The 13,799-nt window shown below is 35.8% G+C and overlaps 1 protein-coding gene across 1 annotated transcript; it reads right to left on the bottom strand.

Moving 5' to 3' along the window:
- Nucleotides 1-496: 496 nt before the first annotated feature.
- Nucleotides 497-10,532, bottom strand: LOC139966576 (organic cation transporter-like protein). The gene is made up of 9 exons (XM_071969797.1): nucleotides 10,064-10,532; nucleotides 8,345-8,575; nucleotides 7,548-7,744; nucleotides 6,505-6,756; nucleotides 4,583-4,717; nucleotides 4,278-4,363; nucleotides 3,895-4,018; nucleotides 2,420-2,492; nucleotides 497-1,958 (listed from the first exon to the last, which is right to left on the bottom strand). Exons 1-9 carry the CDS (start codon nucleotides 10,370-10,372, stop codon nucleotides 1,668-1,670), a joined length of 1,698 nt encoding a protein of 565 aa, XP_071825898.1. The 5' UTR covers nucleotides 10,373-10,532; the 3' UTR covers nucleotides 497-1,667.
- Nucleotides 10,533-13,799: the final 3,267 nt, after the last annotated feature.

Genomic DNA, 13,799 nt, shown 5'->3' with positions numbered 1-13,799 from the left:
TCCAACCAAAATATAGTGAAGTTAGGAGGGGAAAAAAACAATTCAGTTTTAGCCTTTTTGGGATCAAAAATAATTTTCAGATCATCCCTATGTAAGCAAGGGTGTAGAAGAAAGAAGATTAAACAGAAAAATCAAAACTAGGTTATGAAATATTTCCGAGGAAATGAGGGCGGTATTGAAGAAGTTAGCATTCATAGATTCCGGATTTGTGACCCGATTAATTCACTTTTGGCTTCGGCTTTGAGTACAACGTTTCTGTATGCTGCAGTGACGAATCTAACCATAATAGTAATTACTGGCTTTGCGATTCGCGTTGCAGTCATTGCCGACTTCGCAATCCGCGGCCCCCGCACAAGTTCGCAAGGTCCGTAAGAGTGACTCCATGTAGCTTTAGTTTTCGGGAAACCAAACAAGATTGACGTTATAGTGGAGGGTACAAATGTTGGAAGCCGTATTTTGGTGAAAATTAGGAACACTGTATTAACTTCCAGCATCAACCTTTATTGCTCATCACTTTACATAAGATAATTGTACAAACAGCTTGAAATAAGGTGAAAACATTATACTTTCATTAGACAGAGTGATTAAGATGAATACTAATCATATTTTCATCAAAACGGTAATTCCAAAAAGTAGGCTATAAGGACAACTGATAAAAAGTTACATGTTTCTCATCCACGGCAGCAATTATTTTCTCTTTTTTTCTCTTTTTGCCCAGCTTCCTTTGTTTTTGTTCTACTCTTCTTAATTAGGCAAGTTGTCGATGCTTTTGTTTCATTTTTTTTATTTTAGCAAACGGTCAATGCCTTTCATAAAGTTTGATTTTGAATGTGAACGAATCACCTCAAAACTAAACACACCTTAATTTTGTTATTAGTACTCAATTAAGCTAATCAGTTCCAAATACTAAAATGATTAAAATTACAATAACATTGGACTTCATTCCAACATTGTAAATAATACATATTTATATTCAAAAAATAGAAAACAAAGACCTCTTCTTTCTTTTGTGAAAGAGGTTCTGACGACAAAAATGTCTTTTCATTCAGCCCCATCATTCACGTGACCACATGCTTTTAAAAAGCTGCTCTACGGAGATCGCCATTATTTTTCTTATGGAGGGTTTTGTAATTAAACAAAATCTGACTACATACACAAGCTACATTTAAAACAAACACATAAACAAATGCCAAAAGCAGTATGTATTTCAAGTAAATGTCTACCACAATTTCTCGTTTCAACGGCAAGTATAACCAAGGGTGCAGTGGACACGGGAAACTTCAAACGAAATCAGAGGGAGTTTGTCCTTTTTAAAAGTTGTCGTGGTACATGCTTTGGCTTATGATTACACTGGTTACTTCTCTATGTTCCGACGTCTCTATGTTCCGACAAAAAGGAATAATTCGGGACAATTTGTTTTATCCAAAAATTTGTTTCTACCAAGAAAACAAGTTTTCATACCCCAAGATTTTTGTGAGTTCCAAAAAAAATTGGTCACAAAAATATTGGGGTCACGAAACTAGTTTTTTTGGTTCAAACAAATTTGGGGGAAAAAAAATTGCTCCGATGTTTTTCTTTTTGTCGGAACATAGAGACGTCGGAACATAGAGACGTCGGAACATAGGGATGTCACGTTATACTAAGTAAATATATATGTCACCGTTATACTAAGTAAATAGGTTAGTTTTGCTTGTCGTGTCCCTCGCCTGTAATCCAATACTGTGATCTACGTAACCGGTTAACCGAATATCGTCTGCGGGTTTCGTCACTTTCTTCCCCTTGTTGTTTTCCCTGCATTTGCTGTTGTTTCTCTTGTTGTTATCAAACATCTTCTGTAGATCAGCGGGCGTCTTCGGCTGCGTGGTGCCGACGGTGTCGGGTAAGATAAGAGAGATGCCAGCGGATACTAAGCAGAAACACACCATAACGATGAGTGCAAAGTGCCGGAAATATTTGTTCTAGGAACAAGAAAGGGAAAACAAAAAATGCTGAAAAGTATTAATATTATTTCATTGATGTTTTTTTTACAAAGCAAAACCTCCCGCATGTTATTTACATATAATGCTTATCTAAAGAGGCTAAAAGGAATTACACACTCGTTTTATGAGAGAGGAATTTATCACTGTTCAAGAATATTTTTGGTCTGTGACAACATGCACATCCGTACACAATGCCATCAATAATGTTCACAACCCCTAATACTAACTGACAAAGCGAGAGAATTATAAATGTCTATAGATTATAAATTTCAACAATTTTCAACTATAAAATTACTTCCTTAAGCCAAGATATCCCTCCATTTCATGGTAGGTATGAAACAGCAACCGGGTATCATCGCATCGCTTACACTTCGATATCAGTAAAACTACTCCCGCCCCACTACTCACCCCCTTCTTCTAAGAGAGACATGTTTACTTACTAAATACAAAACAAGAGGTGACGCAAAACTTCCCATGTTGCCGATCAGATGCACAATCGCTGTTCCTGAATTCCTACGAATCAAATTACAAAAATGATCATAAAATATTAGAGGCAACTGTGTGACGTTTTTTTTTTTAATTTTTGCTTTTTGCAGTGTCTCATTTTCAGGTTCATTTGATATTTTTATGTAGTTTTGTTTTAAGTATTATCGACATTTTATAACAGATAAAAAATGTCAGATATTTTAATTGTGGCAGTGAATGCAGGTTATGTTCCATTCTTACGGCCCATAGAATAACCAATTGAACAATCTATCCTAACGTGTGGTATCATTTTGGTTTGATTTTATCAAATATTTTGAAACATTTCCAAAATTGAATACAAAACTGTCGGTGTATGATGCTTGAGTAAGTGACTCAGAATCAATCTTGATGACGTCACCAGGCCTGAATACTTTTTCAACTTTTTGTAGATGACGCTTAATGACAGAAATTAGCTGACGTGGGTCGTGGCATCACCAACCGTCCTTGTTATCAACGGCTCTTATATTGGTAGCTGTGAGATTCAGAATATGCGACTTTGCTATGTATTATAAATTATTGACAAATTTACGTTGTTTTTTTTAGAAGAAAAAATGTTAGAACTGAATTATTGCAGGGACGAAACATTCGATTTAAATTTACAACACCTTGGGTTACGTTTGATAGTTTATCTTTATCATTGACTGCAGTAGGGACTTCAGAATATCGGCACTGAATGTGTTTGTAGAATGCAGGATGTCAGTTATAATTTTTGATTACTTGATTCCGCTATATCATAAATGGGTGAATGAATTGATTGGTTGATTCACTGACTGATTAGTTGACCGACAAATGATTGATGTGAATGAGAAGAACGGAATACGACGGCAAACTATTGATACGTATACTGAGCCGGAGATTCTTACGACTGCATATGGTAACATACGACTATATAAGTACACTGACTAAATACTAGGGCAGGACGAAAAACAAGAGTTTACTAGTATATATATATATATATATATATATATATATATATATATATATAACATACATATATATATATAGCACATCCATCCATCCATCCATCCATCCATCCATCCATCCATCCATCCATCCATCCATCCATCCATCCATCCATCCATCCATCCATCCATCCATCCATCCATCCATCCATCCATCCATCCATCCATCCATCCATCCATCCATCCATCCATCCATCCATCCATCCATCCATCCATCCATCCATCCATCCATCCATCCATCCATCCATCCATCCATCCATCCATCCATCCATCCATCCATCCATCCATCCATCCATCCATCCATCCATCCATCCATCCATCCATCCATCCATCCATCCATCCATCCATCTATATATAAACAATTGAACCATCTGGAAAGTATAGTAGTGCACTATACACAACACAACAGTAGGTTGTTTTAATGTTACCTCATGGTTGTTGGGAAAAGATCACTCATCAGTAGAATACATGCAAGGAGGGCAAATGACATCACGAATCTACCAAAAATAGCTAGACAGGTCAAGAGTATCTTTGACGTCAGCGAGGTCTCATCTGCAAGTGATAAAACAAAAGAATTTTCAGGTAATATGAACTCAAATGCGAGCATTTGCATATATATTCATTATTGAGTGGTATCTATCGGTCTGTCGGTCGGTCTGTCGGTCCGTCTATCTCTCTCTCTCTCTCTATATATATATAAATATATATATTTATATTTATATATAAATATATATATATATATATTTATCAATATGTCTGTATATCTATCTGTCTGTCTACACAATTGCTAACTTAGAAGAAGTTTGCTTACCCAACGCGTAGTAGCGGATTATGATTCCTAACATAGCACCTGATGATGATAAGAAAGCTGACAATAGCGTACGCGTAGTTCCGAACCTGAAAAAAGGAAAATCGGTGAAATAATGTTGTAAAACAAAGGTATAAAAGTATTGGATGATGACGCATGTGTGACGCAAAATATATAATGTGGCTAAAAGTGTAATATTAATGACTTATTCTAGAGTATTCTCCTTGTGTAGTCGTGAATTTCAAAGTGATTCAACGATTGCTGAAATTTATAGTTTTCGATTTCTTGAAGAGACGTAGATCCCTTACCTTTGAATGAAAGGAGTTGCTGCTAAAAATCCCAATAAATCCGCCGAACTACTGATGAAGAAATTGAGGTAGAAGTTTCCAGCAAGACTGCCGGTTGATAATGCAAAACCATAGTAAGTCAGACCACACGAAACCCTAACAAATAAATAAAAAAACAATGATTGAAAAAATGACAAATCAAAAGATGGTTTTTCGCACAAATATTTGAAGTTAGATCGCAATTGATGAGACAATTTTTCAAATTCATTGTTTGTATTATTATAGCATGAGTAGAATCAGCTGCTATCGGCGGTAATGGTGATAAGGTGGAGTGGTTATGATCGACAGGGTGATGGGAATTGGAGGCTGTTGATGTCAACAACGGACCATTTAGATAAGACCTTTGACCTTTGTATTAGACAGGAATATAGCCCAGGTAGAGTAGATTTTAGGAATGAAACACCATGAAAGGTATAACGTGTGAACTGGCTGGCCGATTCGGTACCGAAGTGGTAGAGTTTGTCGATTTCAAGGCACAGGCTTGTTGGTAAGCAATACCTGACCTCGTTTTATGTAATTTAAAATTAAGGAGATAAGCGGGAATGTTTTACTAAATAAACCTATATTATCTGAACTCTTCGAAAATATTACTCTTTGCGTTACTTATCCTTACAATATGGAATTATCGAAGACAATAGTACTGCATGCATTGATGTTGTTTTTGTGAGAAAATTCAACCGTTTAAGAAAAAGATGAAGAAACAACTTCATGAAAATTTGGACATAAAACTGCAATTGGAGACATCCTTGTCTATGGAGTTCAAATATTCGAATAAAAATTATGAGAAATGCACTTGTCTAGCAATTTCTTGAATGTTTTAAATGTTTTCAAAATTGTGATGAGACCGTGGATTGCAAAGTCGATAATGACAATTACGTGGATCGCAATGCCGGTAATTACTATTACGGTTGGGTTCGTCAAAGACGGCAGCATACAGAAACGTTGTCCTCAAAGCCGAAGCCAAAGTGAATTAATCAAGTCACACATCCGGAGTATATGCGTGCTAAGTTCTTCGATACCGCCCTCATTACCTTTCGGGAAACATTTCATACTATAGTGTTAATTACTGTGGTGGCTGTGGCGATTGCTATATATTTAATAATAATATTTGGTTTTTATATTGCGCTGTATACCAGCGATAGGTCTCAAAGCGCTTTACAGACGTTATATTACCCCTGGTCAATGATAACCTGTCCCAGAGACAATCCTTCCAGTCGGCAGAAATTATATACTGCGCCCAATGACAAGTTACCCACAGGTACCAATTTAACCCCTGGGTGGAGAGAGGCAAGTGAGATAAAGCATCTTGCCCAAGAACACAACGTAATGAACCAGGTAGGAATCGAACCAGCAATCCTTGGTTCACGAGTCCGACGCCTTAGCCAACTGGCCACCACTTATGCTATAGCATAAATATTGAGAGTTACGGAGCTGACGATGGCTTGCAAGGAATATTAATTAATATTATATGAATTAATTGGAGGTGAGGTATGTAATGGAATTGTCAACGACAAGGATATACTAATAGCGATCTACTCTGATAATAAATCTTGAATTACATACATTGTTACATGATTTAGCTGAATATACATTGTCGGTTCTCGCCGAGAGAAAATGTAGCTTATTGACCTGAAATGGCGTATTCTGAGGCATCTTTAGGCTAATTATAGGTCTACATGTAAGTTGGAGTTGAAAGTATGGTAGACGGATGTAGGCCCACACCCCTACCCCACCCCCCCTCCCCTCCCCTCCAGATCCGAGCTAATCATCCATACTTAACAATAAAGACTATGTATAATTGCGGCGAACTATAGTAAGCATGTATATGAAGACCAATTATGTATATGTAAGACAGTAAAACCGTTCACATCAATGTAACTCACCAATTGAAACTTAAAATCGCAGTCACTGTCCATGTCGGTTGCTTAAACAGCTGCAATAGTGTTCGAAGGTTACTCCCTTCGTTTGATTCTTTATCAGAAGACGAAACATCGTTTGTGTTCTCAGCAGGTAAACTAAGAGCGGGAGAAGGGAAATCCTTAACGTTGTTAAATGATGCCAGTTGTTGCATAGTTTTTTCTGCCTCTTCTTGCTTATTTTGGGATAGTAGCCATCGGACGGACTCTGGGATAAACCTGAGAGGAATAGTAATGAGAGTGAAACATTTTCGAATGAAATCCAGATTGAAAAAGTACCGCAAATGGCAGAGGTGACTGCATGTAGCATCACATTCTGAGATAATGCCAGAAAGGAGATTACGATATTTTCAAAAAGTATGGAAAAGGATAATCATTGAAAGAGATAATTTTAAATTATTCTATATATCTCCCATTTACCAAGATGCAAGTGTTCCAATGCTGGACCCATTTAGTAAAGAACGTCCAGAAACAAATATTAAAATGAATAAACAAGAAGAATAAGAAAGGAACAGACCTCTACTGCAGTTTATATGTAAACATGATTCAACATTAATGACTCAAGCAATGGCAAGACAAATTAAACATGCAAAAAAAAATATATAAGACAGTTTTATTGATATTTTACTATTATCGCCAATATTACCAAGATATTCCAATCAATGCTATGAATTGTTGATATCTGTATTCTATAGAGTATATATTCTATATTGTTAAAGGGTGTGAAGACTCGCGCAAAAAGGAACATATAATGCCCACACTAGTGTACAGTCAATACATACAGCTACGGTCAATACCCACAACACAGTATACATAGCAGCGATGGACATCTCAGGTCTAGATAAAAGATAACAAGGTATCACGTTTCATTACTGTCTGCATTTTGTAGCGACACGAACAACACGTCACTTGCAAGCAACAGAAAGTTAACTTTTTCAGATGGCCGCACGCGGTTTGGGGCGAGTCTTCAATGCCTTTAAGACGGGAAAAACAACCCAGCGATTCCTTACCACGAAAATGCCATTATGATTAAAGTCGGTATCATCAATACTGCATTGAGATATCTCCAGTCTCTAACGAGATAAGCGATGCCAGCCATGATCATGAGACCTCCTGAGACCATACTAGACGGGATGAGACCAGCCACAGGACGGTGCCTTGGAACGAGAGACTCGAATAGTAAATTCATAATGGGAATACGTACGGCCTGAAAACAGATCAAGAAACCAAAATGACTACAATTTACATTGTTGATCAGGTTCTGAAAGCTTAAATATTTCATAGAAGTAAAGTTTAAAAAAAGAAATCATGATTGTTTTGAAGCTGTTAATGAGCAAATAAGACATAAAAGTTGTAATATTACTTTTAAAATGCCAGAAGTAAAAAATGATGAATTTGTATAATTATTATTATTTACCAGCATTTAGAACGCTATTTACACTCCGAAGAGTGTACCCATATAGCGTGTACAACTCAGCCCTGGTCTTTTGTAACTTGTCACACCTACACACCAAAGTGTGCACAATTCAATCAATCTCTCCTGGGGCACCACAACCACGTGTCCTCCGGGGGAATTCCCATAGGGTGCAGCCACAAACCGGCGCACGCAACTATATTTACAAGTTACCTCGCAAGTCCCCCATTTTATACACCTGTGTGAAGAGAGGCAATGGAGATAAAGTGCCTTGCCCAAGGACACAACGCAATGATCTGGCCAGGGCTTGAACCTGTAATCCTTAGATCACAAGTCCACTGCCTTAACCACTTGACCACAACGCCCCCACAATTATTTTGTTATTTAACAAACCTTGAAGATAGTAGCCATCATGAATCGAAGTATGATGAATGTAAGGTAGTTTTGTACGAACGAGACTGACAATCCGACGATGTTAAATATGACAAGAGATAAAAGGATAGAAGGTCTGCGTCCATATTTATCTGCAACTGGTCCACCGAGGATGGAACCAAATGCAAATCCAGCAAGAACCAGGGCTTGTGATATGCGAGGTAGCACATCTTTGTCACACACTAATGACCACTAGAAAACAGAGAAGGGATTAAAAAGAATAAATGCAGTTTATTAATCCAAACTTCCTGGTTGTCCTTGGCATATGTCATGTGCCCATCAGCTATACGTTCATGGCAAGCCATGTGGGACAAATATCGTAAAATATATCTGCGTATTAATTTGAATATGTACGCGTATTAATTCGAATATATACGCGTATATATTATTAGCCAATCATAAGGCTATAATATAAACACGTATTAATAATATAATATTAATAATATATATATATATTAATAATATGAAACACGTATTAATAATATAAAACACGTATTAATAATAAACACGTATTAATTCGGATACAAATATGAGGATTAATTCGAATATAAACACGTATTAATTCGAAACTATACACGTATTAAATCGTGCTGGTGTCTATGATGAAGTACCGGTACGTTTCCTGGGTGTACATCGATAGAAACTATATACTTTGTAATCTCTCATTTATTGCACTGACGAGGCTACAATGCGATAACTCTCAAAACTCGTTTGTGAAAGCTATAAGACATGCCATTTATTGTCTGATTTAATACGCGTATATATTCGAATTAATACACGTATAAGCCTATATTGGTAGTAATAGGCCTACGAGTGCGGTGTTTGTCCCATATAGTTTGCTATATACGTTAGTGCATGGATATAGCATGACCACTGTCCGGAACAAAACTGGGGATTAATCCAGGTTAAGTTCATTATTCTGAAAATCTCAACCATAGATAACAGGGAGATGGACGGGGGACATTGTGTATAACTTATTACTTTGTTTTAGTTTCCTTCTGTTTTCCTTCCTACGTTCAAGCTACGGCCGCATGCGACTGGAATGTTTACATCAGTGATGTTTCACATGATTATATACATTGAAAGGGTTACTACAAAAGATGTTAACAAGAATGCTATACAGGTTAATGCTTTGTACGGGGAACTGGATGCAGCAATACACATCCGAGCATATCAAGCTTTCGAAGTGTCAATTACAATATCACTGGAAGATGTTATTCTTTCGTAAAAACTAAACGTTAATTACTTATGTGATGGGCATCGGTAGCATTAAAAGAACTTCTGATTAAAAATAATCATATTCTATACAATTCATAGTAAAATTGCCAGTTTCATTGTATAATGTTCTATTTAAATGACCAATAATCGTCAGCACAGGAGACACACACACAATCTCATGAATTTCGAGAAAAAAAATTGTGTATATATGTATATATATATATATATATATATATATGCATATATATATATATATATATATATATATGTATATTTATTTATTTATATATATATATATATATATATATATATATATATATATATATATATATATATATATATATATATATATAAATATATATATATATATATATGTATATACATATTCATTGACAGATCAGTAAGTCAGTTGGACCCGTATTGTATGTTTAGTCAACTTAGATATTCGAATGAGATACTTACTTCAGATACAATAGACTTTCCAGAAATGTCGGTGTCAAACTCCCAGCTAGAACATTTTCTAGTCTCGTTACTCACACCAGGGTTAGAATATTCCAGACAGGTAGCGTAGGCTCCCTCTACAAAAGGTACGCTCTCATTCAGACTAAACCCAGAGTGGTTACTACAGTGGTAAGGTGGATTCTTTGCCAAGAATACATTGCCTAGCATAGTTAGCGCGGTTTCGATGTTCATCAGTACCGTTGCTACCAGTATAACGATTTGGGTATTCCCAAGCGATTTCGCGCTTTCTAAGGCGTCGTCAATTTCCATGACGTCGGCTTTGGAAGATTCGTATGTATTCTCGGAGAAATGAAGGCATATATCTTTGTTATCAATCTCAAGCTTAGTTTGCTGCTTGGATATCAGCAAAAGTTGTCGGAAAATTATATCGGCAAAGAATTAACTATCACCAATGACGATTACTAACCTATAGGCTATTCACGAATGACGATGGAACTTGTGCGAAGAGCTGTTTTCGATGTGGAAATCGAAAATCGAACTTGATATAAGAGACAACTCCTTAACGTCTAGTCGGGGTTACGTTGGGTCTGTGTGACAAAGGGCATTTGCATAACTATCGAAACTTCCCGATAGGTCGTTTTGTCAAAGTATACCAGTTCTCAATCAGAGAACATTGGTTTATGTTAAAACTTTAAAGAGATATACAGATGTCTTAACATAACGCAGTTTCGTTAACAAGTGCAAGTCGACAGATGGATTTGACATGTTGGTTCAATGGTGTAGGCCTACGAAAGTGGGGAGGGGGTGGTATACTCTCCCGCCCCAACCCCAACATCACCAGCGACATTTCTTCAAACTTCAAAAGTATTTAGTAGCACAACCTTGCGATTAGACCTTAACATTATTTACCTTATTTATAGTCTAAAAATGCCTCAGTATGTACCAATGTTCCGACCCTCGAACCCCCACCCCCACCCCATGTGAGTAGCATTCATCCACACCCTCGTTAACTTTATGATCCACCTTATATCCCGTCCAGGTACATTCCCCTACCAAGATCAGTCGGGAGATATTGAACACCCCCCCCCACCCCCTGGCCCTCAACTTTCAAGTTCTGTGCACGTCACTGTGTTATTTAGGTTGCTTTATTTATGATAATAAAGGACAAAAATCATCATATTTTTAAAACAATTTTCGAACTTTTAATTGTAATTTCAGAGCTTACCGGTTACTTTGTAAAATATATGGTTCTTTAAGGCCACTTATATTAAAGTTATGATAGCAATTTAAACATGATAGTGTAACCCTCACGTGATCCTCATATGCCATCATAAACAGTGTTTCTTATATCCACTTTCAAACTTCAAACGACTATTTATGTTAAACAATGCCTTAAATCATAGCGACATGTTTGCCCGATTTAGCTGAAAGTTCACGCTGCAGAGACATTTTTTAGACTTTGGGAGAGTCTTGATAACATAGTAGCCTATAAACAGAAGCATTAAACACATAAATCATAAGGGATGGCATACATTTTTAGCCAACGACATAATTTGTATCATACCCCCCTCGGCCCCATCCCTCCACCGTGCGATGAATGCATGAACTTATATAAGTAGTAAAACAAGTGAACAATCCAGCAATTTTTTTCGATAAATTGATAAGGAATAATTATTATTATGGGCAACTTCCGAGTACTGAGTATTCGGGACATCTATAGTAGGCATTCCTATTGATCAACTGATGACCGTTCTTGATAAGTGTCGATCTACAACAGAGATTGAAAGGCCGCCCGTATGGAACGCCATTTTAACATTTATTCAATAATTACAGATATCTCTAATTAATTTCAGATATCTCTAATTAATTTCAGATATCTCTAATTAATTTCCAGATATCTCTAATTCATACCAGATATCTCTGAAACATATTTGAGATATCAGAAATTGAATTCGAGATATCAAGAATTCAATTAGAGATATCCAAAATTCAGATTCCTATTGAACGCCATTTTAACATTTATTCAATAATTACAGATATCTCTAATTCAATTTTGGATATCTCTAATTCGAATTCTTGATATTTCTATTTGAATTTTGGATATTTCTAATTGTATTCCAGATATCTCTAATTGTATTCCAGATATCTCTAATTCGAATTCTTGATATCTCTAATTCAATTTTGGATATCTCTAATTCGAATTCTTGATATCTTGAATTCACTTTGGATATCTCGAATTCTTTTCTTGATATCTCGAATTCAATTTTGGATATCTCTAATCCAATTCGAGATATCTTAAATCATGTTTCCTTTTTTGATATCTTTAATTTACTTCTTGATATCTTAAAATCAATTTGAGATATCTTAAATAAAATTCAAGATATCGAAAATGCAATTGCTGATATCTCAAATTGAATTGAAGATATCTTCAATAATTAGAGATATCTTTAATTTAATTCAAGATATCTTTAATTTAATTCAAGATATCTGAAATTAATTGAAGATATCTCTAATTTTTGAATAAATGTTAACATGGCCTTCCATACGCCCGGAATTCTAAACAGAAATTGAAATATATACAACGCTGAGTGTCGCGGTACTTAACACATGTTTCAACAGTGGTTTCAACTCACCGTGCCAATGTTACCTTCCATCGATTAAGTTGTCTCGTTATTTCATTTCATTTCATTTCATTTCATTTATTTGTTTTTTCTCAATATACGGTACATTGTATGTCATACAAACGTTTACAGATATGAAATTGAGTATAAAGAGAAAGGAAGTGATCTAAAAACCTGAAAGGCTTATCGAGTTGAGCCACTCCCTAAAGAAGGAAAATAATTAAGTTATCAGAGTTAACGATATAAACAAACAAAGATTTCTAAAAAGTATTATGGATCAATAATCACTTATGTAAACCTCGCTTAATTGACTTTTAAAGGAACGTGGTGACTGAGAATCGTTTTGTATATGATCATGATGATTAAGTAGATAATTCCAGCAAGTGTTTGCCCGATAACGTATACTCTGTTTACCCAGGTTACTATGGGGAAAAAGTCTATGTATGTGACCAGCCTGTCTTGTATTATAATCATGGATTTCCCTATTAACAGTGAATAATTTTTTACATGTGGGCGGATTATACCCATTAATAGAGCGATAAGCGAATGTAGCAAGATGAACTTTCACAAGGTCCGGTAATTTCAGTAGCTTAAGTGAGGCAAATAATTTACTAGTATGATCGTTATAGTCGGCAGAAGATATATGTCGAATAGCCCTTTTTTGAAGTACAAAAAGTTTCTTAATGTTATAAGCAGCCGTGCCAGACCAAACTGTAATACAATAAGTAAGGTGAGGATAAATTAAAGTAAAATATAAAGAACGAAGAATATGTTTTGGTAAGTAGTGCTTCAATTTGGAAAGAATCCCAACGCCACGAGAAATATTTGTTGATATTGTATTTATGTGATGACGCCATGTCAGACCAGAATCAATAGTTACCCCTAGAAAAGTGGTAAAACACACTTTTTTTAGACTACTACCATGCATCTGTATGTCAGACAGAATATTCCTATTCCTACCTTCATTGAAAACAACATATTTTGTCTTACCTACATTTAAAGAAAGTTTGTTAGCTGAAAACCAAGCATGAAATTCATCAAGCACATGACAAACTCTAGCCCTCATTTCCACAGGATCCAAGCCAGAGAAAAAAATATTAGTATCATCAGCGAAT

The sequence above is a fragment of the Apostichopus japonicus genome, chromosome 1 (assembly GCF_037975245.1).
Source record: "Apostichopus japonicus isolate 1M-3 chromosome 1, ASM3797524v1, whole genome shotgun sequence".
NCBI classification, from domain to species: Eukaryota; Metazoa; Echinodermata; class Holothuroidea; order Aspidochirotida; family Stichopodidae; genus Apostichopus; species Apostichopus japonicus.
The sequence above is the reverse complement of the archived record's forward strand: the minus strand, read 5'-3'. Positions and strand labels throughout refer to the sequence as shown.

What these genes read in the sequence shown, in the direction of transcription:
- LOC139966576 (XM_071969797.1), bottom strand. Translation starts at nt 10,372, where the DNA reads ATGGAAATTGACGACGCCTTAGAAAGCGCGAAATCGCTTGGGAATACC. An exon ending in GCGATTTTAAGTTTCAATTG is followed by an intron (nt 4,718 to 6,504) that starts GTGAGTTACATT and finishes TTTATTTGTTAG; the next exon opens with GGTTTCGTGTGGTCTGACTT. An exon ending in CTTTTCCCAACAACCATGAG is followed by an intron (nt 2,493 to 3,894) that starts GTAACATTAAAA and finishes TTTGATTCGTAG; the next exon opens with GAATTCAGGAACAGCGATTG.